At 47.7% G+C, this 27,349-nt stretch overlaps 2 protein-coding genes across 3 annotated transcripts in view; one reads left to right on the forward strand and one right to left on the reverse strand.

Annotated features, from left to right (window-relative positions):
* DAZAP1 (DAZ associated protein 1) overlaps nucleotides 1-2,252 on the reverse strand; it is a 63,380-nt gene extending 61,128 nt beyond the window's left edge. Inside the window, exon 1 of one of the 2 annotated variants that reach the window (XM_014063262.2) lies at nucleotides 1,899-2,249. In XM_014063262.2, the coding sequence (XP_013918737.1) occupies nucleotides 1,899-1,930 (32 nt within the window). In that variant the 5' untranslated portion in view covers nucleotides 1,931-2,249. Of the gene's footprint in view, nucleotides 1-1,898 lie in introns of both variants that reach the window. The other variant, XM_014063264.2, reaches the window with a different exon arrangement.
* A 9,199-nt stretch (nucleotides 2,253-11,451) lies between these two features.
* On the forward strand, nucleotides 11,452-26,321 carry GAMT (guanidinoacetate N-methyltransferase). The gene is made up of 6 exons (XM_087703285.1): nucleotides 11,452-11,702; nucleotides 15,427-15,572; nucleotides 17,807-17,870; nucleotides 19,523-19,590; nucleotides 23,735-23,845; nucleotides 25,837-26,321. The coding sequence occupies exons 1-6, from the start codon at nucleotides 11,534-11,536 to the stop codon at nucleotides 25,972-25,974; spliced, it is 696 nt and encodes a 231-aa protein (XP_087559411.1). The 5' UTR covers nucleotides 11,452-11,533; the 3' UTR covers nucleotides 25,975-26,321.
* The last annotated feature ends 1,028 nt before the right edge of the window (nucleotides 26,322-27,349 follow it).

Consider the following 27,349-nt stretch of genomic DNA (forward strand, 5'->3'; position numbering starts at 1 on the left):
TCTCAAATATGTGGCAGAAGAGATGGACCCTAGAATCAGGCTCAAACAAGTCAAAGTATATGATCTCATGTCACTGCACAACTGAAGAAGCCTGATACCACAGTTCCTTTGGCCTCCTTTGTCTCTTCACACCAAATGTGGAAAAGAAAAAGTATTTCTGCAGTACCACAAAACTCTTCCCAACTAATAAGGACTTGAACTAAAATGCAACCATCAGCTCCATTATTTCTTTCAATAACCCAGTATTAAGTGTTTCTGCCCTGAAGATAGTGAATTCCCTCAAAAACAGCTCTGTTCTTCAAAATCTGCCATTTAGTCCAGGATGTTGCTTCGCGATCTTAAGAAACAAACACCCCCACTATTCTTGCTGCCAAACACCCTATGCAGCTTCCTCATATTGCCAGTTTTATCTCACTATCACTAATTGCTTTGTTGTATAGCCATCCCCAATATATAATTGTCTTAATCTTTCATGAATCCCACACACTTCCTTTTAAATGTCCTGAATCTCCAACACCCTCCCTCAAAAAAAAAATCTTACACAATAATAGCTCTATTATGAACAAGATCATTTCTCAACGTCTATGGAGATTCTCAATCAACCAGGTCGTGGCTGTCCCAAAGGTCTTTTTCCAAAAGGGAATTGGGCCTTCTTAGAAGTTTCAAGAAAGTCCAGTTATCTTTTGGAAAAGGCACCTTTGGGAAAATCATTTCTACCCACTCTCCCTTTATACAGCATGCATAATTTCAGAGCATTTTTATTATACCCTCCCTTTTCATGCCTGCTTATCTTGAAAAAATATAAGAAAGAAGCAGATCCTTACATGCCAGCTCTCCCCACAACCCTTCCATCTTTGCTTTCAAGCCCTTTGGGCCCCGATTATCAGAAAGGAAACTACACATAGTCCTTAATTTGCAACAGTTCATTTCGTGACCAAAGTTATCACCGCACTAAAAAGGCGACTTACGCCTTTTTCCCCACACTTACAACCATTGCAGTATCCACATGGTCATGTGAACAAAATTAAAAGGTTTGACAACTGACTCGTATGTACGACATTTGCAGGGGGGGGGTGTCATGTTGACCCCTTTTTGCAATCTCCTTACAAGCAAAGTCAATGGGGGAAGCCAGATTCACTTAACAACTGTGTGACTAACTTCACCACGGTGACAAGAAAGGTTGTAAAATGGGGCAAAATTCGCTTAACAATTGTTCCCCTTAGCCAGAGAAATCGGGGGGGGCGCCGCTCAATTGCGGTCGTAAGTCGAGGACTACCTGTAAAAAGAGGACTTTTTAAAAAAAAATACAGCCATCGCTTTCTCAACTTCCTTTTCCCTCCACAGCACGCTGTTCCCCCTGGTACACAGAGAAGAGGCCGAAGAGGTCAGGGTTAAACGGGGGAGAGAAAAAAAGAGCACTTGGCGATCCATCCCAACTCTCTCTGAAGAGATGTAGGTGTTTTATTATATCCCCGGCTCCCCGAAACCAATAAGAGAGGCTTCCAACGATTCCCAGGCAAGGCCTTTCGCCGATTCCACCTGGCCGGCGGTGCGGAGGCGCTTTGAACCCGAGAGCAGGGCGGCCATCGGGGCCACCTCTGGCCAGGTGGAATAAAGGGGCGCTTGCGGGGGAGATCGGTCTTGGCGACCCTCCGCTTTCCCGGCTTTTCTTCGACTCAGTCAAGGCACAGAGCAAAGGGGCCTTCCTCCTACCCACCCCGGATGCTCCATGCCCTGAAAGGGGGTCTTTCTCCCCACCCCTCGCCCTCTCGACGGTGACTCTCTTTGGGGTGGGGGTCTCCACGTGAGACGGGGGGGAACCTTCGCTGCCCACGTGACCCTGCCGTTTTCCCCTCACGTGCCCCCTCCCCACATCTCGTTCGCCTTCAGGGCCTCACCCGATCTCGTCGGCGCCCCCGACGCTATTCATGGCGGCGACGGGGGCTAAATGGCCTGGGGAGGGGGAAGGGGGTAGGCCCGGTCAGCTGCCCCTCCGCCGCTGCTGCTCTTCTTCTTCTTTCTCTTTCTCCGGCGGCGCCGCGACGAGACGGGGTGGCGGCTCCTAACGCCGCTTCTTCCCCTTGGGGAAGTTCACCGCCTGCCCACAGGCGCCCTCAAGAGATCCCAGGCGCCGCCGCCGCCGTTGTCCTCGCTGCCGCCTTCTTCAGCTTTACCTCACACTAGAGAGGCCCGGCGACAGTCAGCCAGCGAGCCGCCGCCGCCGTCGCGCGCCTGCGCAAGCAAGCAAGCACGCGCCGCCTTACCTTCCCTCTCCCCCTCCCCCTCCCCCGCCCAATCTCCTTTCCAAAGTCTCCTGCCGCCACCAACCGCCGCTGCAAGAAGAAGCCGGGTTATACGCCTGCGCGGTAGAGTCGCGAGACTCTCTTTCTCTCTCTCTTCTCCCCGCCCCCCCCACCGCTCCCTCCCCTCCCAACAGCCGCCAAGAATATCATTGGCTGCTTAACGGGGTTTCCGGTAGTGGAAGGTGGGCGGGAGGATAGGAGGAGGCGGGGAAAAGGAGGGAAGCCCATGCACAGGACCGTCTGGGTGGGGGACTATTCGCTTTGTTAGGAGCGGGTAGAGTGGTGCCCGCGGTTCGACTTCCGTTTTAGAAAATAAAGGGTATGATGGGGGATGTAGTTACTGTACTGTTCTTTCTTGGATTGGGGTGGTGGTTGTGTGTGTGTGTGTGTGTTTTTTTTAAAGGAAGTGGATCGCTTGAGCGTGTTCGGTTCCGGAAGTTTGTCTTTAGCCGTTTGGGAAATGTAGTCCGTTGAAGAAAGAAATTGTGGGTTCGATTCTGCGTCTCTGTGTGCCAAGATATGATTTGGTTTATTAGAGAAAAAAGTATTATGGATGATTCGTATGCTGCCCTAGCTGTGAAACCCATCGATATGATTTTTTTTTTAAAAAACACAATACAACCTAAAGTTACGAAAACAGCAATAACATATTTTCATTCTACCGCTATTAACATAAGAACAGTTTTCAAACTAGTGTGCTAATCTTTTACAATAATCTTAACCTGGTGGTGGCTTCCAGGTAGTGTGGAGGATGGGACCTGTAGTCCCCCCCCTCAAGAGGTTCGTGTAGAGAGGAATGAAATTAAATTCTGCTAATATTGCATACCAATGCATAGGTGGTTGGGAAAAAAAATGACAAGACAACATACAGAGTTTAAGCCAGAATTATTTTTACCAGGTATTATGTCAGATGGTTTTATGATAAAGGGACAATATATCTTGACCGCAGCAAGAATTGAGTATGTGCAGCAGTGGAAGACCAAAAACACCCCTTTAGAAGAGGAGATGATAAAGAAGATACTAGTCTGCACGGAAATGGACAGACTTAACGCTAAAAATAAAAGATAAAGGAAATACAGAATACTGTTACATGGGATAGTTTCTATCAATGGTTAGAAACACAAGGTAGAAATGGAAATGTGAAAGAATCAGGTTAGGTTGGCAAGGAAAGAGACATTATGTATGTATTAGAATGATAGATAAGTTGATACACTAGAATATAATGGTCAGAAATTACTGTACAACATTAGCACTTGTTTAAAATAATATATATGTTATTTTGTTTTTTACCTTTGTTTCATGGCAAGTGAAATGCCAGGACAATTACACTGTATTCAATATATTTATGTGTAAACAATAAAAATATATTTTTAAAAAAGGATGTGAGATAGGCGAGCTATTTGATGATGTTAAAGGTATCATTGCAAGTTGTACGCTGTTCCAAATAATTGAAATTGAAAAACAAAATTCTGCTAATATTTTTGGTGTAAGATGAGCCTGTGAGCATCTGGAGTTTTGTACAAGCAAGATTAACCAACATGGTTTTATTGGATTCCGTTTTCTGGATTCACACAACCCCCATGAGCCTTGGGGTTGTGCAGTTAAACTGCCTGAGCTGTTCATTTTGCAGAGACAGAGACACAATTTATTCATCTTTCCATAGACTTCAAAACAGGTTTCCAAGCCAAAGATTCGGTTCATCAGAATAATGGTTTTGTTTCGAATGCCATCTGTGTAAATAAACAGACCAAGAGCGTAGATGTCGTAAGGAAGTTTTCTGTGATGTCCTGAAGGCCATACTCATACTTAGAGGGTATTTAATTTACAGGTAGTCCTCAATGTAAAGTCCGAAATTTCCATTCCAGACAGTTGCTAAATGAGTTCCATCCCATTTTACAACCTTTCTTGCAACAGTTTAAGTGAATCATGGCAGTTGTTCAGTGAATCATTCTGTCATTAAGCAAATCTGGCTTCCCCCATTGACTTTGCTTGTAGGAAGCCAATTGGGAAGGTTACAAATAGTGATCCCATGACCCTCGGGCACTGCAACCATCATAAATTCACGCCAGTTGCCAAACTCCTGAATTTTGATTGTATGGCCATAGAGATGCTGCAGTGAGGATGTGAAAAATGGTCTTGAGTCTCTTTTTTCAGTGCCATTGCAACTTTGGTCACTAAATAGTATCTGGCTACTACCCGTCTGGCTACTACCCGGGGGAGGGCCTTCTCTGTAGCAGCTCCGGCCCTTTGGAATGAACTCCCCGCGGAGATCCGGACCCTCACCTCTCTCCAGGCCTTCCGGAAAGCCGTCAAAACCTGGCTGTGCCGGCAGGCCTGGGGTTGATGAGTTCCCCTCCCCTCTCGACTGGTATGGCTGTGTGATTTTCGTGTATTTTAATTATGTGTACTGTTGTTTATGTCCCCTTTCCCCCTGAGTTGTTCGCCGCCCTGAGTCCCTCCTGGAGAAGGGCGGCATACAAATAAACCAAATACAATACAATACAATAAATGAATAGTTATGTCGAGGACTCTGTATAGATGAATGAAAGAACATCCAGGGATTCAAATAATTTAACAACCGCTTCTCTGCCCTAATGATTTTTTCCCAACAGCCAGTTAACCAAATTGCTCAGAAAGTTAACAACCGGTTCTCCCGAAGTGGTGCGAACTGGCTGAATCCCACCACTGATCTCGCCACAAAAAATGTTTGTGCCTCAGCTCTTTATCATCTCAAGAATCCAAATTGAAACCTCAAAAGTTTCTGCCAGACATCCTGGGCAAGGCTGAGATTAGTCAGATTTGGTATACTATAAAGGAACCTTGAAGCGACCTTGGAGATCATCTAGTCCAAGTGTTTTTCGAATTTGGCAACTTTTAAGATGTGTGTACTTCATTCTCCAGCATGCTGGTAAAGAACTCTGGGAGTTGAAGTTCACGCATCTGAAAGTTGCCAAGATTGAAAAAAAATATTAATCTAGTCTAAAAGGTGCTTCTTTACGAGGCAACTGAACTTTCTGTTTTCTTTTTTTTCAAGACAGTTTGAAGACATTTTGCTTCTCATCTAAGAAGCTTCTTCAGATCTGACTGGATAGTGGGGAATGGAAGGATTTATACTCCTTGCAGACAGCTGGTCATTTGCATCCTTTTTAGAGAGTTGTTGAGGCCACCTGGAGGTTTATCTGTGTCCTCAGGGTCACCTGAGTGGTACAAATTGGAACTGTTGAAAGGACTCTGTTGTATACTGGAGATAGATGATGTCTTATCCCTCCCCCTCTGTTGAGGAAGGGCTGTTCAATTGTGACATAGGTGGCTCTTCATCTTGCTGTCTGCAAGGAGCATAAATCCTTTCATTCCCCACCATCCAGTCAGAACTGAAGAAGCTTCTTGGATGCGAAGCGAAACGTCTTCAAGGAAAAACAAGGAAAGTCCAGTTGGCTCTTGAAAAAGCACCTTTGGGACAACCATGATCTGGATGGCTAAGAATCTCCATAGAAATTAATCTAGTCCACCTTCCAACTTGCCACTGCAGGAAATCCACTTCTGTAATTCCCCCCAATTGCTGGGTATCCAGCTCTGCTTTAAATATCTCCACCAAAGGAGCATCCTCACCTCCAGAGACCTTCTGCTGTTGTTGCTTTTATTTACTATTTTATTTTTTAGTCCTTTTGAATCATTATTGACTCCTAAAGCACCTGCTTGAGTGCTTGCAGGTTTCTTGGCAGGATTTCCTTTTTAAAAAATTTTTTTTAATACAAACAATCCATCTTCCATTAAACAGTGTGTCCTCTGGGTACAAATATCTTGTGCAATAACAATTAAAATTTACAACCATCCTCATTATTTATCTGCTCGTGACTTAATGCTGATATACACAACATATCTGACACTATAACAACCCTCTTCTTAAATTATTTAATTCTATTAATACATTTTCTTTTTAAACAATATATATGTTTATTTATTTACAAACATACAAAATACACACACACACACAAAACACAAGACATACACTACATTTACATAATACAGTACGGACAGGAACTTCCTGTTCTTTCTAATAGCAATTGCCAATCGATACAAGTCTCCTTATGTTATTTCCCCTTCTAGTATATTTCATTTGCATTTCACCATTTTTAACCCTCTTATTTTACTCATCTATCTGTTATATTGGGTGATTACCTCTAGTACATTTAAACTCTCTTGAGTGCATGTATGTATGTATGTATGTATGCATGCATGCATGCAGGTTTTGGTGTATTTGGGTCTTTTCCCGTGTGAGATTGAGAGTATCTTGGCGACGTTTCGATGAGGTCCCACTCGTCACCTTCAGGCTGGTGTCTTCGGCCTCATGCCTGTGCGAGCAAAGCGTGATCAGAGGGACGGCAACTCCGATCACGCTTTGCTCGCACAGGCACAAGATACTCTCAATCTCACACAGGAAAAGACCCAAATACACTTAAAGCCGCATATCTGTAACCGTGAAAATCTACGAAAACATATATATGTATATATACTCTGTGTGTGTGTGTGTGTGTGTGTGTGTGTGTGTGTGTGTGTTTTATTTGTGCTGATAAATAAAGGGAGACTAGTATAGATCTATTTCAAGCTATTTAGCTCTCATCAGCTAGCCATACCCTTACTGGGATTTGAACCTGGGCTATATTACATACTAGGCAGACATCTTAGCCATTAGGCCACAGGCTCTTATCCGTTATCAGCCAAGCCAGGGTGAAAGGTATCTATTAGATTTTTACAACCCCCGGTATGCCCAAATATGGGAGGAAGATCACTACTTCCATTCTCTGTCCTTCGGCTCGTCACAAGAGACCATCCAGGCAGAAACCCAATATTTTTACTGTTGCCTTTTTGTTACATTTTGTTGTATTTGTGCTGATAAATAAATAAAGGGAGACTAGTATAGATCTATTTCAAGCTATTTAGGTCTCATCAGCTAGCCATACCCTTACTGGGATTTGAACCTGGGCTATATTACATACTAGGCAGACATCTTAGCCATTAGGCCACAGTCTCTTATCTAATTTACAATTAGATTGTAAAAATCCAATAGATACCTTTCACCCTGGCTTCGCTGATAACGGATAAGATATATTAATTCTCCTTAACTACTATCTTTGGGTTTTATTGGCTTCTTTCATTGATTCTTGTTTCTTTCCTCCATCCACCAATACCATTTATCCCGTATCTGGTAGAATTCTGTTTCTTCTTTTCCCTGGATTTCTTTTGTTAATTTGTCTATTTTGGCATCTTTCTTATTATTTCGCTTGGTATTAATACATTTTCTGTATTTCACTAATCTCCTTTCATTTCTAACTTTCATATTTGCTCTCTAACCATCGGTAGAATAGTTCCCATATACCTGTGATGGTGAACCGATGGTGAACCTATGGCACAGGTGGCACGTGGAGCCCTCTGCCGGCACGCAAGCCGTCGCCCCAGGCCAGCTCCACTGTGCGTGCGTACATGCCTCCCGTCAGCCAGCTAATTATCGGCTCTCTTACACGCATGTGGGAGATGCGCGTGCATGCATGGGGGCTCCCACATGCATGCACAGGAGGCGGGGGTTGTGCGCGCATGTGCGGGGCATTGTGTGTGCATGCACGGGTGGGGGGGAGCATGCACCCCGTTTTTGGTCCCAAGAGGCTTCAGGGAGGACTGCTAGGCCCAAAATGTGCATGCGTGGGGGGAACGCAGGAGGCATGCGTGCATGTGTAGGAGGGCAGTGCATGCGGGAGTATCATGCACGCATGGCATTTTGGGTGTGGACACACGCACACACGCGGTCTCACGCACACACGAACTTTCGGCACACGAGGACAAAAAGGTTAGTCATCACTGCTGTATACTATAATATTCAGTTTGCTCCTTCTCTTTCATTGCAAGTGTTAACCTATTCATTTCTGCACATTCTTAATATTTTCCTGATCACATTCTCATCCGTAGGAATTTCTTCACTTTTCCAGTGTTATGCAAAGACAATCCTGGCTTCTCTTATTACATGAATAATCAAATATATATTTTTCTTTACTATATAGGTTTCTGGTAAAATCTTGGCAGGATTTCCAAAAGTGGTTTTTCCTTCTCATCTTTCTTCTTTCTGGGGCTGAGAGAAAGGGACTGGCCCAAAGTCACCCAGCCGGCTTTCATGCCTAAGGCAGGACAAGGAGTTTCCCTGTGTCTAATCCGGAGCCTTAACCACCATGCTGAGTTGTTTTTTATGGCTTGTATCTACCTGCTTTCAAGTCAATCTTTACACCTGGCAACTGCCTGGACAAATCCCTGCAATTTTCTTGCCAACGTTTCCCCCCCCCCCCCCGGAAATGGTTTGTCACTGTCTCCTTCTTCCCACAGCTGAGCGAATGGAACTTGCCCCCAAAGCCCCAGCTGTATTCTTGCTTAAGACCGAACTAGAATTCATGGTCTCCCAGTTTCTAACCTGGTGCCTTTAACAACATTACTGTATAAGTAAAAATAAGAAGAGCTGAGGTGGCGCAGGGGTTAGGGTGCAGTACTGCAGGCCACTTCAGCTGACTGTTATCTGCAGTTCGGTGGTTCTAATCTCACCGGCTCAAGGTTGACTCAGCCTTCCATCCTTCCGAGGTGGGTGAAATGAGGACCCAGACTCTGTAAACTACTTAGAGAGGGCTGAAAGTCCTATGAAGTGGTATATAAGTCTAACTGCTATTGCTATAAGTAACTTAGAGTGGTGAACTTACCTCTTTCCTCCTCCTACAGATGGTCCTTAACTTCTGACCATAACTGAGCCCCGGAATCTCTGTTGTTAAGCAAGACAGTTGCTAAGTGAGTTTTGCCCCCTATTATGACCTTTCTTGCCACTGTCATTAAGCAAATCACTGCAGTTCAGGGAGGTGGGGGCTGATGCGGGTTCGCACGGGTTTGGGCGATCCTCTAGCTAAGGATCTGCCCAGTTTGACGAACCTGGAAATCCCGGCCCTGGCTGGGAGAGAGAGTGACTGGCTCAAATTCATCCAACTGGTTCGGTTGGACTTGAAAAGTTAAAGCTTTAAAAAAGTTATTAGCAGCACAAAGGCTTAGATGACTTTCCCCTGTTCTCCATCCCCATTTTTAAATCCCCATTATTAAAAAAAATAGTCCAACCTTAGTGGCTTCAGCTTTTTCCCAAATGTTCTGGACAAGAACCGATGGATGGAAACTAAGCAAGGAGAGAAGCAGGGGTGAAATTCAGCAGGGTTCTGACAGGTTCTGGAGAACTGGGAGTGGAAATTTTGAGTAGTTCGGAGAACCAGCAAATGCCACCTCTGGCTGGCCCCAGAGTGGGGAGGGAATGGGGATTTTGCAGTATCCTTCCCCTGCCACGCCCACTAAGCCACGCCCACCAAGCCACACCACACTCACAAAACCACATCACACCCACCAAGCCACGCCCACAGAACCAGTAGTAAAAAAACTTGAATTTCACCACTGGAGAGGAGCAACCTAGAACTAAGGAGAAATTTCCTGACAGTTAGAACAATTAATCAGTGGAACAGCTTGCCTACAGAGATTGTGGGTGCTCCATCACTGGAGGCTTAAAAAAACACACAGAGAGAATAATAGAGTTGGAAGGAACCTTGGAGGTCTTCTAGTCCAGCCCCCTGCTCGGGCAGGAAACCCTACACCAACTTCAGACAAATGGTTGCCCAACCTGTTCTTAAAAACGTCCAGTGTTGGAGAATTCACAACGTCTGTTCCACTGATTAACTGTTCTAACTATCAGGAAATTTCTCCTCAAGTCTAAGTTGCTTCTCTCCTTGATTAGTTTCCACCCATTGCTTCTTGTTCTATCCTCAGGTGCCTTGGAGAATAGTTGGACTCCCTCTTCTTTGTGGCAACCACTGAGATATTGGAAGACTGCTATCATGTCTCCCCTAGACCTTCTTTTCATTAAACTAGACATGCCCTGTTCCTGCAACCGTTCTTCATATGTTTTAGCCTCCAGGCCCCTAATCCTCTTTGTTGCTCTTCTCTGCCTTCTTCTTTCTAGAGTCTCCACATCTTTTTTTTTGCATTGTGGAGACCAAAGCTGGATTCGGTAGTCCAAGTGTGGCCTTACCAAGGCATTACAAAGTGGTTGTATCAACACATGATCTTGATTCTGTCCTTTTGTTAATGCAGCCTAGGACTGCATTGGCTTTTTTTGGCAGCCAATTTCATTTGTCTGAAATGGTATATAGGGTCCCCTGCTTGGACTAAAAGACTTCCAAGGTCTCTTCCTACTCTGATATTCTGTTCTTCTGCATTATCCCATTCAATAGCAAGAGCCATTTTAACCTGTAGTTGTTGTTGTAGTTGTAGTTGTTGTTGTAGTTGTTTTTGTTGTTGTTGTTGTTGTTGTTGTTGTTCTTCTTCTTCTTCTTCTTCTTCTTCTTCTTCTTCTTCTTCTTCTTCTTCTTCTTCTTCTCCTCCTCCTCCTCCTCCTCCTCCTCCTCCTCCTCCTCCTCCTCCTCCTCCTCCTCCTCCTCCTCCTTCATTGCAAAGTTGTGTCCGACCCATCGCGACCCCATGGACAATGTTCCTCCAGGCCTTCCTGTCTTCTACCATCCTCCAGAGTCCATTTAAGCTCACACCTGCTGCTTCCATGACTCCATCCAGCCACCTCATTCTCTGCCGTCCCCTCCTTCTTCTTTTGCCCGCCATCTTCCCTAGCATGAGTCTCTTCTCCAGGGAGTCCTTCCTTCTCATCAGGTGGCCAAAGTACTTGAGTTTCCTCTTCAGGATCTGGCCTTCTAAAGAGCAGTCAGGGTTGATCTCCTCTAGGACTGACCGGTTGGATGGCCTTGCAGTCCAAGGGACTCAGAGCAGGAGTCTTCTCCAGCACCAGAGTTCAAAGGCCTCCATTCTTTGGCGCTCAGCCTTCCTTATGGTCCAACTTTCACAGCCATCCATTGCAACTGGGAAAAGCAGAGCCTTAAGTAGACGCACTTTTGTTGGCATTTAAGCCTGACTATCTGCAATTGTTCACTTTCTCCAGGAGATGTCCCCTTCTCCTGCCCTGCTCCCAAGTGGGAATTGCAAACTTCCCCCTCCTTCCCTTAACTCCTCTTTGCTTACTCAGCGTTCCCCCTTTGCTCCACCCCCTCGACTATTTCAAGCTAAGCAGGAGCCCAGCAACTCCCGTTCCAGGTTCCTGGAGCTCCGTCGGCCTCTCCCAACCTTCTCTGCCCTTCCAGGAGCCCCTTAGACCTTCCGACATGGCTTGTCCCCTCTTTCTGGAAGGGGAGAATTGTAAGCCTTCTTGGAAGGAAGCCACTGCGGGCTACAATCCAGAAGATACTCACTTGGAAATCATGGGGAAGCCGGTGATGGAGCGTTGGGAAACCCCCTACATGCACGCCTTGGCCAGCGTGGCTGCTTCACAGGGTAAGGTCAACCCCCCCCCCCCGGGACGTGTTCTGCAGCCTCCATGCAGGTAGGCCTCGACTTACGACCAAAACCGAGACCGAAATTTCCATTGCTAAGCGAAACTTTGGCAAAGTGAGGTTTGGCCCCGTTTCTGCACTTGTTAAATTAGCAGGATACTTTTAAAATGGATATGGCTTCCCCGGATTGATTAGGAGGGACCTTGGAGGTCTTCTAGTCCAACCCCCTGCTCAGGCAGGAAACCTTACGCCAGTGAAGGCGAGCATTTTTGTCCTCATGTGCCAAGAGTGTCCGTGCGCGGAGACAGTGCGTGTGCCCACACCCACAATGCAATGTGCGCACAACACCCCCGCATACACTGCCCTACTGCACATGTGCGCATGACTCCCATGCTCCCCCGTGCATGCGGCATTCCCCACCCTGCACCCCGTTTTGGGCCTAGCAGGCCTCCCTGAAGCCTCCTGGGCCCAAAAATGAGGTGTGTGCTCCCCCCACCCCTCCGCACATGCGCACACAATGCCCTGCACATGTGTGCACAATCCCCATCCCTGCGCATGTATGTGCAACCCTGCACATGCATGTGTGTCTCCCACATGTGGCAGAGAGCCGATAATCAGCTGGCCGGCGGGAGGCACACACACATGCGCGGTGGAGCTGGGATGGGGTGATGGCTCATGTGCCAGCAGAGAGGCCTCCGTGTGCCACCAGTGGCACATTTGCCAGAGACTCGTCATCGTGGCCTTATACCCTTTCAGACAAATGTCTGTCCAACATCTTCTTAAAGACTTCCAGTGTTGCAGCATTCACAACTTCTGGAGGCAACTTCTGTTCCACTGGTTAATTGTCGTCACTGTCAGGAAATTCCTCCTTAGTTCTAAGTTGCTTCTCTCCTTGATTAGTCTCCGTCCATTGCTTCTTGCCCTGCCCTCAGGTGCTTTGGAGAATAGGTGCCAGGAAGTCACAGAAGGTGATCACATGACCCCAGGACACTACAAAGACCATACACTTGAGTCATTTCCCAAGCGACTCAACTTGGATCGTGACTTGACCATGGGGGATGCTGCGACCGTCGTAAGTGTGAAGAATGGTCACCAGTCGCTCTTTTTTCCCCCCCAGTGATGTTGCCACTTTGAAGAGTCAGTAAATGAACCGTTGCAAGTTGAGGGCTGTCTGTACTTCAAACACACACACACCACACACACTTTTCTGGAATCTCTTCTCAGGCTTCTGTCCTTGGCCCAAGTCGCTATTTTGCAAGCAGCTGTTGCCCTGGAGGTTGGAAGAGACCTTTGCCACTGCTCAAGGGAGCAGCCCTTATCTTGGGCCTCAGCCTGCAGCTGTCAGCAAAGGGCGAGACCCCTGGAACGCCCCACCCCCCACCCCACCCCCAGCCATTCCAAAGGGACCTTTCATCCAACCACAGAGCTATTCTTATCTCCTCTGCGGTGCAGTCAAGGGGAACAACCAGGAATGTGACTCTGATGGGTGTGAGCATCCATTGAGGAGGGAGGGGTGAGTTGGGGGGGTTGGTTATGCTGGGGGGGGGAGGAGAGTGGAGAACCTGTTAGACCAGTGTTTCTCAACCTTGGCAACTTGAAGATGTCCAGACTTCAACTCCCAGAATTCCCCAGCCAGCATTTGCAGGGCAACAGCTGTCTGCAAAATAGCGACTTGGGCCAAGCACAGAAGCCTGAGAAGGAGACAGTTCCACAGGGATTCCAGAAAAGTGTGTGTGGTGTGTGTGTGTGTGTGTGTGTGTGTGTTTGAAGTACAGACAGCCCTCAACTTGCAACGGTTCATTTACTGACTCTTCAAAGTGGCAACATCACGGGGGGGAAAAAAAAGAGCGACTGGTGACCATTCTTCACACTTACGACGGTCGCAGCATCTCCCATGGTCAAGTCACGATCCAAGTTGAGTCGCTTGGGAACTGACTCACACTTACGATGCCTGCAGTCTCCCGGGATCACTTATCACTGGTGATTGGCAAGGCCCAACAGAGACTTCATTTCCTCAAGAGCCCTGCAAAAGAAATCAGCCGTGGAACAACGGCTGATGACCTCTTTCTATTGGTCCACCATAGAAAATGTCCTCACATAGTGCATTACAGAATGGTAGGCTGGTTTAACAGCTGCGGAGAGGAAGGCCGTACAGAGAGGGATCAATTCAGCACGAGAAACCATTGGCTGCCCTCTGACACCACTGGGTGACATCGCCAGGTCCCGCTGCTTTAGCAGAGCAAGGAAAATACTCAGAGATGATTCACACCCTGGTCAGTGTCTCTTTGCACTTTGACCATCGGGCAGAAGACATCGAAGTAGAGCCAGCCGAACAAACATGTTTAAAGATAGTTTCTATCCTGGGGCTGTGAGACTTTTAAATACAACCACAATCACTCCATGCACACGATAATTTTTCTTCTTTTTCTTTCCTTTTTCGTTTCTGTTATAATTTTGCACCAGTGAGGTTAAAACCAATTTCGTTGTATTTAAGTACAATGGCAATAAAGATTACACTTATACTGATACTTATTCCCCCTTTTGCGACATTCTGTTGATTATCACCTTTAAAGCCGTACATGGCTTAGGACCAGCCTATCTGCGAGACCGCCTACTGCCACACACCTCCCTACGGCCGATAAGATCCCACCGGGTGAGCCTCCTTCGGATACCGTCAGCCGGACAGTGTCGGCTGGTGGGTCCCCGGAGGAGAGCCTTCTCTGTGGCTGCTCCGATCCTGTGGAATCAGCTACCCCCAGAGATCCGGACCTTACCCACTCTCATGGCCTTCAGGAAAGCCGTTAAAACCTGGCTGTTCCGGCAGGCCTGGGGCTGTTGACCTTAGTGTTAAGGTCCAGCCCTGGTTAGAGTGTATGTGTGTTGTGAATTTTAATTATTTCTTTATTTATTTTGCTTTTCTTTTTTTCTTCTTTCGTTGTAAGCCGTCCGGAGTCCCCCGGGATTGGGCGGCCTATAAATTTAATGAACGAATGAATGAATGAATGAAATCAAAACCAGTGGGGAAACCAGATACACTTAACAAACCCACAACCCACCTAACAATCCACCACCGTGCGTCACTTAACGACTGTGACGAGAAAGGTTGTGAAATGGAGCAAAACCCACTTAACAAATGTCCCACTTAGCCACATAACGTTTGGGCTCTAAATTGTGGTCGTAAGAACGAGGACTACCTGTAATGGAGTAATGCAGGAAATGGTTCAGCCCCTGTCCCACAATAGGTGCTTATACTGCAGAAAGCAAGAATGTATGTTTTTCTGGACATAAGAGATAAATTATTTGTCACTTCTGCCGGTCTAGGATGCCGATCTCTGCTTCTTCTTTAGGAATTAACCTGATCTGATATACTTAAGGCTTTTGTTTTTAGGATAAGAAACAAATTCCTCAAGAAAGACAAAAAATTTACTTTATGGACAGAGCCTCTCGTAATCAAATTCTGAAACGGACTGAATTTTCCTGTTTTCTCCCTTTTGTGCCAAAGAGAATCAAGGCGGGGCCATCTTGAGTTTCTTTCTAACCTTTTCTTCATTTCCTGAGAGAAATCGTCTTTTTGTAATCTTCTGAGGCATAGCGTTCTCCAAGATCATTTTGGTGGCTCTCACAGCAACTTAGCTAACCAGATCGAGCAAGAGAGGCAGCATATAAATTCAATCAATCAATCAGTCAATCAATCAATCAATCAATCAATCAAATCTTCCTTTCAGGAGGTCGGGTGCTGGAGGTTGGTTTTGGCATGGCCATTGCTGCCAGCAAAATCGAAGAGTCTGACATCCAGGAGCACTGGATCATCGAATGCAACGAAGGAGTCTTCCAGAGGCTGCAGGAGTGGGCGAAAACACAGCCTCACAAGGTTAGCCATAGCAATAGCAGTTAGACTTATATACCGCTTCATAGGGCTTTCAGCCCTCTCTAAGCAGTTTACAGAGTCAGCATATCGCCCCCACAGTCTGGGTCCTCATTTCACCCATCTCGGAAGGATGGAAGGCTGAGTCAACCTTGAGCCGGTGAGATTTGAACAGCCGAACTGCAGAATTGCAGTCAGCTGAAGTAGCCTGCAGTGCTGCATTTAACCACTGCGCCACCTCGGTTGGGGCAAAGGGGGCCTGGTGAGAGAGGGCACAAGGAATGCCTGGCAGGAAAGCGATCACACAGCACGCCTGCATATGATGTCATCCAGTGGTGAAATCTTTTTTTTTTTTTGGGCACCGGTTCTGTGGGTGTGGCTTGGTGAGGGTGGGGGTCATGTGACCTGGTGGGCATGGTCAACTTTTTCCCCACTCTTTAAAGCATTTTTTTCCCTGCCGGATCGGATGAATAGGTAGTAAAAAAATGCTTTAAAAAGTTAAATAAAGAGGGTCCGACGATGGCGCGGCTCACAGCTAATCCGTGTGATGGTTGGAATTTTTTTTTCATTTTTTCATTTTTTAAAGTTTTCTTTTTACTACCAGTTCCAACGAATAGGTAGTAAAAATGCTTTAAAAAGTGAAACAAAGAGAGTCCGACGATCATGCGGCTCACAGCTGATCCGCGCAATCGTCAGAACCCTTTTTAAAGTTTTTTTTTTTTTACTACTGGTTCGGGCGAACCTTAGCATTTTTTTGCTACTGGTTCTAGCCAACCGGTCAGAACCGGTAGCATTTCACCCCTGATGTCATCATACAATTCACGGAGACGATATCATGCAGATCGTTTTCAGGGTCCCATCACAAGGCATGATGGGAAAGGGGAGAAGGAGCCCAAGAGCCGTGAATGGGGAAGGGAAGTGATATAACCGAGTCCATAAGGTGGCTGTAAACTGGGCAACTCTGATTAGAGGGTGAGGATAATGGCAGGTGAGAATATCCCTGGGAGACAGGAGGGAGTGTAGCAGACTTGATAAGGAGGTAAAAAACAGGTAAAAAACAGGTATTAGGGAGGGCATAGGAAGCAATTCAGAAGGGATTTCCCCTTAGTTTTCCAGACAGTAAAAGAACAGGAGGGGAGAAGTTGGTTTGGTGTAGTGGTTAAGGTGTCAGCCTAGAAACCAGGAGATGATGAGTTCCAGTCCCGCCTTAGGCGTGAAAACCTTCTGGTGTCTTTGGGCCAATCACCAGGAGACTGTGAGTTCCAGTCCCGCCTTAGGCGCGAAAGCCATCTGATGACTTTGGGCCAATCACCAGGAGACTGTGAGTTCCAGTCCCGCCTTAGGCGCGAAAGCCATCTGATGACTTTGGGCCAATCACCAGGAGACTGTGAGTTTCAGTCCCGCCTTAGGCGTGAAAACCTTCTGGTGTCTTTGGGCCAATCACCAGGAGACTGTGAGTTCCAGTCCCGCCTTAGGCGTGAAAACCTTCTGGTGTCTTTGGGCCAATCACCAGGAGACTGTGAGTTTCAGTCCCGCCTTAGGCGTGAAAACCTTCTGGTGTCTTTGGGCCAATCACCAGGAGACTGTGAGTTTCAGTCCCGCCTTAGGCGTGAAAGCCATCTGGTGACTTTGGGCCAATCACCAGGAGATTGTGAGTTCCAGTCCCGCCTTAGGCGCGAAAGACAGTTGAGTGACTTCTGACCAATCTCTCTCTCTCCCCCACTTCAACCACCTCACAGGGTTGTTGTTGTGAGGAAAATAGGAGGAGGAAGGTATGTTTTCCGCTGCCTCAAGTTGCTTAGAAAGTAATAGACAGGATAAAAACCTAATAAATAAAAATACTTTCAGACTTGCCAAATTCTTTCAACCCAACCTTTCGGTAAGGATAGAGTTAGAACTCCTGGTGGTGCTTCTTCTGTGGACTACCTCACAGGGCTAACAGACTTCCAGCCCTGCCACAAAATGGGGCAAACGAGGGGAATCTCCTCCCCATCTTTTAAGACAGATTTTGTCTGTTTTTGGAAGGAGTTGTGTTTCTGCCAGGGAGGGCCCAGATCTGAGGCTTTGATTGCTGAGGGCCATGGACTGAAAGGGCTCGTTTTCCTTGTTTACTTGCATTGCAAACATTTTTTTCCCCCTTTTTTACGAAAACATTTTTGTCCTGCAATATGAGCATGTTTTTCCGGCATTACGGCTTACCTCTTCACTGATTGCACTCCATCTCTTCCACCCCACCCCAGGTTGTCCCATTAAAAGGGCTGTGGGAAGACGTCGCGCCAACCTTGCCGGATGAACATTTTAACGGTAAGAAACAGGGTTGCTTCCGTTTGTCTGAGTGATTGTTTCCCCCATCTTTAGCACCTTTGCAACCTGTGGACTTCAACTCCCAGAATTCTCTGGGGTTACAGCAGGGGTGGGCAAATGTGGCAATTTTACAGCCTGTGGACTTCAACTCCCAGAATCCCCTGGGGTTACAGCAGGGGTGGGCAAATTTGGCAATTTTATGGCCTGTGGACTTCAACTCCCAGAATCCCCTGGGGTTACAGCAGGGATGGGCAAATGTGGCAATTTTACAGCCTGTGGACTTCAACTCCCAGCATCCCCTGGGGTTACAGCAGGGATGGGCAAATGTGGCAATTTTACAGCCTGTGGACTTCAACTCCCAGAATCCCCTGGGGTTACAGCAGGGATGGGCAAATGTGGCAATTTTACAGCCTGTGGACTTCAACTCCCAGCATCCCCTGGGGTTACGGCAGGCGTGAGAGACTATGGCAGCTTTACGATCTGTGGACTTTAACTCCCAGAATCCCCAGGGGCTTTGGCAAGTGGAGGAAACTATGCCAACTTTAAAACCTGTGGACTTCAACTCAGGGGTGAAATGCTATCGGTTTGGACCCGTTCGCCTGAACCGGTAGTAAAAAATTCCGACGATCAGCTGGGCAATGAACAGCTGTGATGCGCGATGTATATTAGATAGAATCGGCGGATTTCCTGCTTTCCAGCTAATCTAAAGAGTTGCACAGTGGATTTCCCTCCCCCACCCCACCCCGCTGTTCTACTTATCTTTGCAGATCCGGAAAGGCTTGAAAATGTTCCATTATTAACGCTGCGCGGCTAGGCCTCAGGTGCGCATGCGCGCAAAGCGCACGCTCGGTAGCAGACTCACCGAACCGGTAGCGGAATTCAGATGATTTCACCACTGCTTCAACTCCCAGAATCCCCTGGGGTTATGGCAGGCTGGGCAACTATGGCAATGTTATGACCTGCGTGGCACGACAAAACCGTGGGCCACTAAAGCGCGCCCGATTAAAGCGCGTCGCTGATGTCATCAGCAGCGCGACAACAACCACCGCGGAGAAAAAAGGGCGCTTTAAAAAGCGCTTTTAAAGCAAGCCGATTCACGTAAAGGTAAGGGTTAGGGTTAGGGTTAGGGTTAGGGTTAGGTTAAGGGTTAGCGTTAGGGTTAGGTTTAGGGTTAGGTTTGGGGGGGTTAGGTTTAGGTTTACGCGTTAATTTTAGCTTTACCGCTCACAGCGTGCTTTTTCCGTCGCGCTGTGATGACGTCAGGTACGCAGTTTCGTCGAGCGCACTTTAGTCAACCGCGGTTTTGTGGTGGAACCATGACCTGAGGACTTCAACTTCAGAATTCCTGAGCCAACCACCAGGTCATAAAGTTGCCATAGTCAGCCACCCCTGGATTACAAGCGCTTTTGAGCACTTGACCTAGTAAATCAATCAATCAATCAATCAATCCATGACAGCACATTTGACAACCAAACTCTACTGAAGACAAGAAAGAGTCCTGATTGTTGGCCACTGTGTTTGGGGCTCATGGGTTGAAGGAAAACCTCCAGAAGTTCATTTAAGGAGCACCCATTCCCGGACAGCGAAAAATGATTATTATAGCCGTAATGCATTTCTTTCTTGAGATCCAAAAATCTGCTTCTCACATGCAGGGATTCTCTACGACACGTACCCCTTGTCAGAAGACACCTGGCACACCCATCAGTTTGGCTTCATCAAGGTGAGACGGGCATCATTGAAAGTTGACCCCTCTTCCTCTGGCTGAGAATTCTGGGGATTGTAGTTGCAACATACCTGGGGGGTGACCTGTGGCTGGGAAAAGCTACTTTAAGGCTACTGAAAGCTCCATGAAAGGTAGAAAAAAGAGGAATTTAGAAAACTTGCTCCTTTTAGAGTGGATACACTCTATTAAGCAGTGTTATTTTTCCAGGATACTCAGCTCAGTAAGGAAACATTTCAGGGGTGGGATTCAAAAAATATTACTACCGGTTCTGTGGGCGTGGCAGGAGAAGGATACTGTAAAATCCCCGTTTCCTCCCGATCAGCTGGGACTCGGGAGGCAGAGATTAGATGGGGGCGTGGCCAGCCAGAGGTGGCATTTGCCGGTTCTCCGAACTACTCAAAATTTCCGCTACCGGTTCTCCAGAACTGGTCAGATCCTGCTGAATAACAACTCTGAAACATTTGCAAGGAAAGCACCAAGCTTAGAGAGCACCAAAGACCCAAAGGTGAGCTCACCTTGAATGAGTTTTTATCTGTTTTTCAGTTTGGAGGTTTCCCCCTCCTTTCCCAGAAAAGGAGATAGCAACAGGCCCCTTTCAGATTTACAATAGTGGCTGTGTACCAAGGAGCAAATGGTCAAACCTGTTGTTCTGACTTAGGCTTCCCAAAAGCACGAAGCCGACTCCTCATCCTGATAAAACCCCTTTTATTTAGGTTAAAGGGAATTCCTCTCCAGCAAAGTCCCGGCCAAAGGTCTTCCAAGAGATTTCACAACTACAGACCTTCATCAGGCTTGGAGAGCTGCCAGGTTGATATCTTCCAAACGCCATTCAGTAGCCGCAATTACTTGGCAAGAAGTCAGGAACAGACCTTCACCCTAATGAATTGAACTAATTGTCTCCTGCAAACTCCCCTCCCCTTTCGCTCCTCTTTTATTCCCTATGGGAGGGGCCATTCACCGTCCACCTGTGGCTTTACTCCCAAATCGACCCTTGTTCCTTAGCTGCTCCCTTCCTCTGGCCGCTCTGTGCATGCGCACACTGGGAACAGGCTCCACCTGTTCTTCTGCCCCACTGATCTCCAACTCCAAAGGCAGCTGATAACTGTCAGACGACTCTGGCCCAGGGGTGGGTTTCTACCGGCGTTGGTACTGATTCACTTTGCGCGTGCTTCGCTGTGCGTGTGTGCGCAGTTCATTGTAAACTACTCATGCACGAAGACCATGCAAAATTAATAAAAAACATGCCGGCAATGGCAACGGAGGCAGAGAACTGGTTTGGGGGCGTGGCCAGCCTGGTTCGCTGCCGGTTCTGTGACTTAGGTCAAATTACCCCAAACCGGTGTGAACTGGTAGAAACCCACCTCTGCTCTGGCCCCCTCTCTGCCTCCAATGCAAAGCCCTCATTAGAGCCTTCCCCAGACTCCAGGACTGGCCCAGGTTCCTCCCCAACCTCCTCACTGTCCGAATCTGCCACCAGTTCCACTGGCGGGCCACAACACCTGTTTGCTTCCCCCTGGAAGACGTAGCCTGTACTTTGTCCCCAGGGAGGAATGTGATGCGCCTGACCAGTTGAGTACAGTCAGCTACAGTCTTATCAGTCGGCCTGTCTGGAGGGCGTCCTTGCTTCCTTTCCGGCTCTTGTTTGCAGAGGCTAACTGGAGTGTCCCTCCTTCTGCTTTAAGGAAGACAAGGAATATGTGGGTCTCTTTTGGGGCCAAGAGAGGAGCTAAAACAGCCTTTCTCTGCGGGTTTGCGAGAGATCGTGACTGAAAAAAAATAAAATAAAATTGATTTTCGGAGTTTGTGACACAGCTGTGGGCAGCACTGGGCCTGTTTACTTAGCTTTGTTGTGGTTGTAAAACATGGATGGGCGTAGGTTAGAAGTGTGCCAAAAAAGCCAACACAGTTCTAGGCTGCATAAACAGAGGGATAGAATCAAGATCACGTGAAGTGTTAATACCACTTTATAATGCCTTGGTAATTCCACACTTGGAATACAGCATTCAGTTTTGGTCACCACGATGTAGAAAAGATGTGGAGACTCTAGAAAGAGTGCAGAGAAGAGCAACAAAGATGATTAGGGGGCTGGAGGCTAAAACATATGAAGAACGGTTGCAGGAACTGGTTATGTCTAGTTTAATGAAAAGAAGGACCAGGGGAGACATGATAGCAGTCTTCCAATATCTCCATGGTTGCCACAAAGAAGAGGGTGTCAAACTATTCTCCAAGGCACCTGAGGGCAGGACAAGAAGCAATGGGTGGAAACTAATCAAGGAGAGAAGCAACCTAGAACTAAGGAGAACTTTCCTGACAGTTAGAACAATTAATCAATGGAACAGCTTCCCTCCAGAAGTTGTGAATACCCCAACCCTGGAAGTTTTTAAGAAGATGTTGGATAGCCATTTGTCTGAAATGGTGAAGGGTTTCCTGCCTAGGCAAGGGGTTGGACTAGAAGACCTCCAAGGTCCCTTCAAACGCTACTATTCTATTCTATCTAACATGGGGACATTTTTCTGGGTCTTGTGAGTTTTATTTGGGGGTTCTTTGAAATTTGAAAATCATTTCAAGGGTTTTTTCAAAAGGTTTAGGAAGGCTGGGTAGGACCACCGAATCGAGAGGCAAGATGCTTGGCACCTTGCCATCATCCCACAAATCCCAGTTAGCCTGGCTAATGGCAAAGGTTCGTGGGCACTGTAGTGCAACAGCTCTGTAGGACACCCCTCCTGCTTGGTGAAGCTGCTGGTCACGATGGCAAATTTTTTCAGCCTCCTCCTCCTCATTCACAGCACTCAGTTTGCCGTTGATCGAAGAGAAGTTCACTTCCCTCCCATATCGACTCTCTGATTTCTGCCCCCTGGGTGCACCCAGATGCCAACTTCCCTTTCATACTGTTATCCAGATGTGGCCGGGAGCCAAAATGCTGGCCATAACTGTGATGAAAGTTGGACCATAAGAAAGGCTGAGCGCCAAAGAATGGAGGCCTTTGAACTCTGGTGCTGGAGAAGACTCCTGCTCTGAGTCCCTTGGACTGCAAGGCGATCCAGCCGGTCAGTCCTAGAGGAGATCAACCCTGACGGCTCTTTAGAAGGCCAGATCCTGAAGAGGAAACTCAAATACCGTATTTTGTGGAGTATAAGGCGCATCTCTTCCTCCCACCCCCCCAAAAAAGAGGGTGAAAATCTGGGTGTGTTTCATACACTGAATACAGCATTTTTGGTCTCCCAAAACCCTGCACCGCACATCCTGTTTTTCACAAAATTGGACATACAGAGGGTTTGGAAGGCCTGCAGAGTGCTCCTGGGGGCTGGGGAGGGCAAAACCAAGTGAAAATGGGCCCGTTTTCACAAAAACGGGGGTGTTTTTGCCCTCCCAAGCTGCCAGGAGCATTCTTCAGGCATCTCACACCCTCTGCATGCCCCGTTTTTCACAAAAAACAGGGCATGCAGAGGGTTTTGGAGGCCTGCAGAGTGCTCCTGGGGGCCGGGGAGGCAGGGTTGGGTTGCTACCAGCATTACTGCCAGTTTGGCACACAAAAAATTGCCAGAAACTTGGGAGCGTTCGGGGAAATTTGGAGCAATAAAGGGGCGGTTTGAACAGCCAGCTGCTGGTGTTATGTCTGCGCCTTGCAACGAGTCATCACAACAAGCAGAAGGCAAAGTCAAGAGAGGAATCAGCCTGGAGTCAATCCATTCCCACAAACTCTCTAAATCCAACCCCTCTTGAATTCTGTTGAATTCTTATCTAGCACCAATTTAGCGCTGACCGTCAGTTGGCCCGATTCTTGTCTATAGGAAGGAGTCATAACATTAACTGACGCTTAATGCGTGTTCCTGATTCTTTGTCGAGAGCCGAGGTGGCGCAGTGATTAGAGTGCAGCACTGCAGGCTACTTCAGCTGACTGCAGTTCTGCAGTTCGGCTGTTCAAATCTCACTGGCTCAAGGTTGACTCAGCCTGCCATCCTTCCGAGGTGGGTAAAATGAGGACCCGGATTGTTGTTGGGGGCAATATGCTGACTCTGTAAACCGCTTAGAGAGGGCTGAAAGCCCTATGAAGCGGTATATAAGTCTAACTACAATTGCTATTGCTATTTGCGCCTAACGTTGCCCCTCCCAAACACCCCTCCCCCTTTTCTCCCTGTAGGCTCATGCCCATCGCCTCCTGAAGCCAGGCGGGGTCTTTACCTATTGCAACTTGACTTCCTGGGGGGACCTGATGAAGAGCAAGTATTCGGACCTCGAAAAGATGTTCCAGGTGAGAGCTGAAAGGGAACGGCTGCGGTGGAGGAGACTTCACTGGGTGGAGAACCCATCCCGAGCCCAGCAGCTTCACCCCCACGACACACAATTAGCTCTGTGTTGCTGTGTGGCTTGCAAGAAAGCCTGCTGAATGTGCGGTGGTTTGCTTGAAGGAGAAACATGAGAAGTCCTGTCCACTATCTGCAGGGTCAGCCTCCCCAAACCAAGAAAGACAGATTGAGGTTCTTCTAAGCAGCTTCTTTGCTGTTCCTACCTATTGACAGAAATCCTTCCCAAGACAGGAACTTCCAAGCAATACACCCATAGCAAACAGAACTCCGAGGCAGGTGAATTCCTTAAATAATAGCAAGAGCAAAAGCCCTTAGACTTACATACCGCTTCACTGTGCTTTACAGCCCCCTCTAAGCGGTTTACAGAGCCAGCCTCTTGTCCCCCAACAATCTGGCTCCTCATTTTACCCACCTCGGAAGGATGGGAGGCTGAGTCAACCTTGAGCCTGGCGGGATTCGATCTGCTGAGCTGCAGCTAGCAGTCAGCTGAAGTAGTCTGCAGTACTGCACTTTAGCCACTGTGCCACCTCGGCTCAGTGGTTAGTTTTATTGGACATATCATAATGGCACACCATTATGTGAAAACCGACTCTGAATGTTCCCGCAGTTTTCAGCTAATTAAAAAAAAAAGTTTTCCTCCTCCCCCCCCCCCCGCAAATAGTCACATGGTCCAATCCAGCAGTCCCCCGGGTTACCTGGTCCTTGGTTCCCAGGAGAAAGTATTTTGTTTTGGCTACAAACCCCAGCTATCTCTATTCTCCCCCCTCCCTATCCCTCAGCTCCAATGAGGCAACACTGAAGCCTCAAAATGGCCTCAGTCAGGTCAGCATTAGGGTGGACACAGTCCTCACAGGCCCCTCTCCCTTCTCTTTTGGATTGCATCTGTGAAAATGCTACTGGCTTAAGAAGAAAAGATGTAGAAAAGATGTGGAGACTCTAGAAAGAGTGCGGAGAAGAGCAACAAAGATGATGAGGGACTGGAGGCTAAAACATATGAAGAACGGTTGCAGAAACTGGATATGTGTAATGTTTAATGAAAAGAAGGACCAGGGGAGACATGATAGCAGTCTTCCAATATCTCAGGGGCTGCCACAAAGAAGAGGGAGTCAAACTATTCGCCAAAGCACCTGAGGGCAGAACAAGAAGCAATGGGTGGAAACTAATCAAGGAGAGAAGCAACTTAGAACTGAGGAGAAATTTCCTGACAGTCAGAACAATTAATCAATGGAACAGAAGTTGCCTCCAGAAGTTGTGAATGCTCCAACACTGGAAGTTTTTAAGATGTTGGATATCCATTTGTCTGAAACAGTATAGGGTTTCCTGCCTAGGCAGGGGGTTGGACTAGAAGACCTCTAAGGTCCCTCCCAACTCTGCTATTGTATTGTATTGTAAGAAGTAGACCCTCCCTCAGGGGTGGGCTGCTGGGGGTTCGCAGGGGTTCGGGATAACCTCTAGCTAAGAATCTGTGCAGTTCAGAGAACCCGCAAATCCCACTCCTGGCTGGCCTCGCCCCGCCCACCCCTCCCAAAAGTTCCCACGCGGCCCGTTTTGGATGCAGGTAAATGCAGGGCGCGCGGGGAGGCTCAGGGCAAAACATGGGCCTAGCAGAAGTTCGGAAACGCCAGAAACAGGCCTGTTTCCGCCTGAGGAGGCAGTTTTCGCCCTCCCGGAGACTCAACGGAAGCCTCTGGAACCCAGGGAGGGCAGCAACTCCCTCCACGCACCGTGCTGCGTGTGGCTGACTAGGCCGCACCCACCATGGCCAAGCTCACCCAGCAACCGGGCAGAGAATCCCTTGCTAAAATTTTTGAAGCCCATCCCTGCCCTCCCTGCTTTAAGAGGTCATGTGGATTCAGCCAGTGAGAGTTTATTTAAACTGTGGCTTAGCTTGTTGTGTGAACCCAGGGTAAATCTCCCTTTTCATACTTTTCCTTAGGAAACACAAATTACCCCTTTGGTGGAGTCCGGCTTTGAGACCAAGAACATCCACACCAGAGTTATGGATCTGGCTCCTCCAGCTGACTGCAGATACTACGCCTTCCCCAAGATGATCGTGCCTGTCATCCTCAAATAGATCTCCCAGGGCGGAAGATCTCTCGGGATCACAAAAAGGGATCCGAGTGTTGGCAAGAGCCACCAGCAGTCACATGAAATTGTTGCTCTCTGGTGGCAGACGGGAGAGGTGAAAAACAACGTGGGGAAGAGCCGCTTTTGATAACGAATTTTCCCTTGCTAAGAATTTATTTTAAGCAGCGTTTCTAAAACTGTGTGTCCTTCTCTCTCGGCTGTGTCCCCTCCAAATAGGTTTGCCATCAACGCCTGAACATCTGGGCTTCCACATGTGGTTCATCTAGAGATGAGATGGGTTGAGCCTAATCATCTGCATGTCTGTCATAGAAACAAACCTTTCCTTAAAAATCAGATTTTAGTCCTTGTGATTCTTAATAGGATGGAAACTGGCTGGTAATAATAGCAATAGCAGTTCATAGGGCTTTCAGCCCTCTCTAAGCGGTTTACAGAGTCAGCATATCGCCCCCACAGTCCGGGTCCTCATTTTACCCACCTCGGAAGGATGGAAGGCTGAGTCAACCCTGAGCCAGTGAGATTTGAACCGCTGAACTGCTGATAGCAGTCAGCTGAAGTGGCCTGCAGTACTGCACTCTACCCACTGCGCCACCTCAGCAAGACATGTGGATAATAGTAGGCAGGGTTGGTGTTCACTTCCCCTGTCGGTTCCACCACAAATGCGCGTACAACAAAAGCGCGCCTGACTAAACCGCGATGTCTAAAGCGCGGTGACAAAACCGCGTGACGAATGAGCGACTAATTAGCCCTAAAGCGCGCCGACAAAAGCGCACCGACAGAAGCGCGCTGTAAAGTAACCCTAAACCTAACCCTAAACCTAAATGTAAATCTTACCTTAAAGTAAATCGCGCTTCTGTCGGCGCGCTGTTGTCAGCGTGCTTTTGACATCGCGGTTTTAGCGCCGCCGTGTTGTCGGCGCGCTTATGACGTTCGCGCTTTTGTCGGGTCACGCCCCTGTCAGTTTGCAAATGTGAGCAGCTCGCTTGCTTCCCTCATCTGCGCCCCGTCCATCCATACATTTGGCCTTCTGCACATGCACTTTGATTGCGTGCGTGGCTTGCACGCGGCTTGAAAACGCGCCTGAATAGGGCAGCATAGAGCCGGGGTGGGTGGGCAGGCCCACCTGCGACTTTCACTACAAGTTCGGATGAACCAGTCCGACCCGGCTGAAAGCCACCTCTGATGATAAGCAATCCTTGATTTCCAGCATCCAGTCTGGGTTGGTCTCCGGGACCTGAGATTTTGCCTTCCGAGTTTTTAGACTCGTACTGGAGCCCATGCTCTCTAGCGGAGAGTATGCTTTGGGCAGTTCTGTGTGTGGTATTTTTTACGGTGTCGTGTGTGGCTTTTTAGATGTTGATTGG

The sequence above is a fragment of the Thamnophis sirtalis genome, unplaced genomic scaffold, assembly GCF_051295495.1.
Source record: "Thamnophis sirtalis isolate CommonGarterSnake01/CBP01778 unplaced genomic scaffold, rThaSir2_p1.2 scaffold_1, whole genome shotgun sequence".
Classification (NCBI taxonomy): domain Eukaryota; kingdom Metazoa; phylum Chordata; class Lepidosauria; order Squamata; family Natricidae; genus Thamnophis; species Thamnophis sirtalis.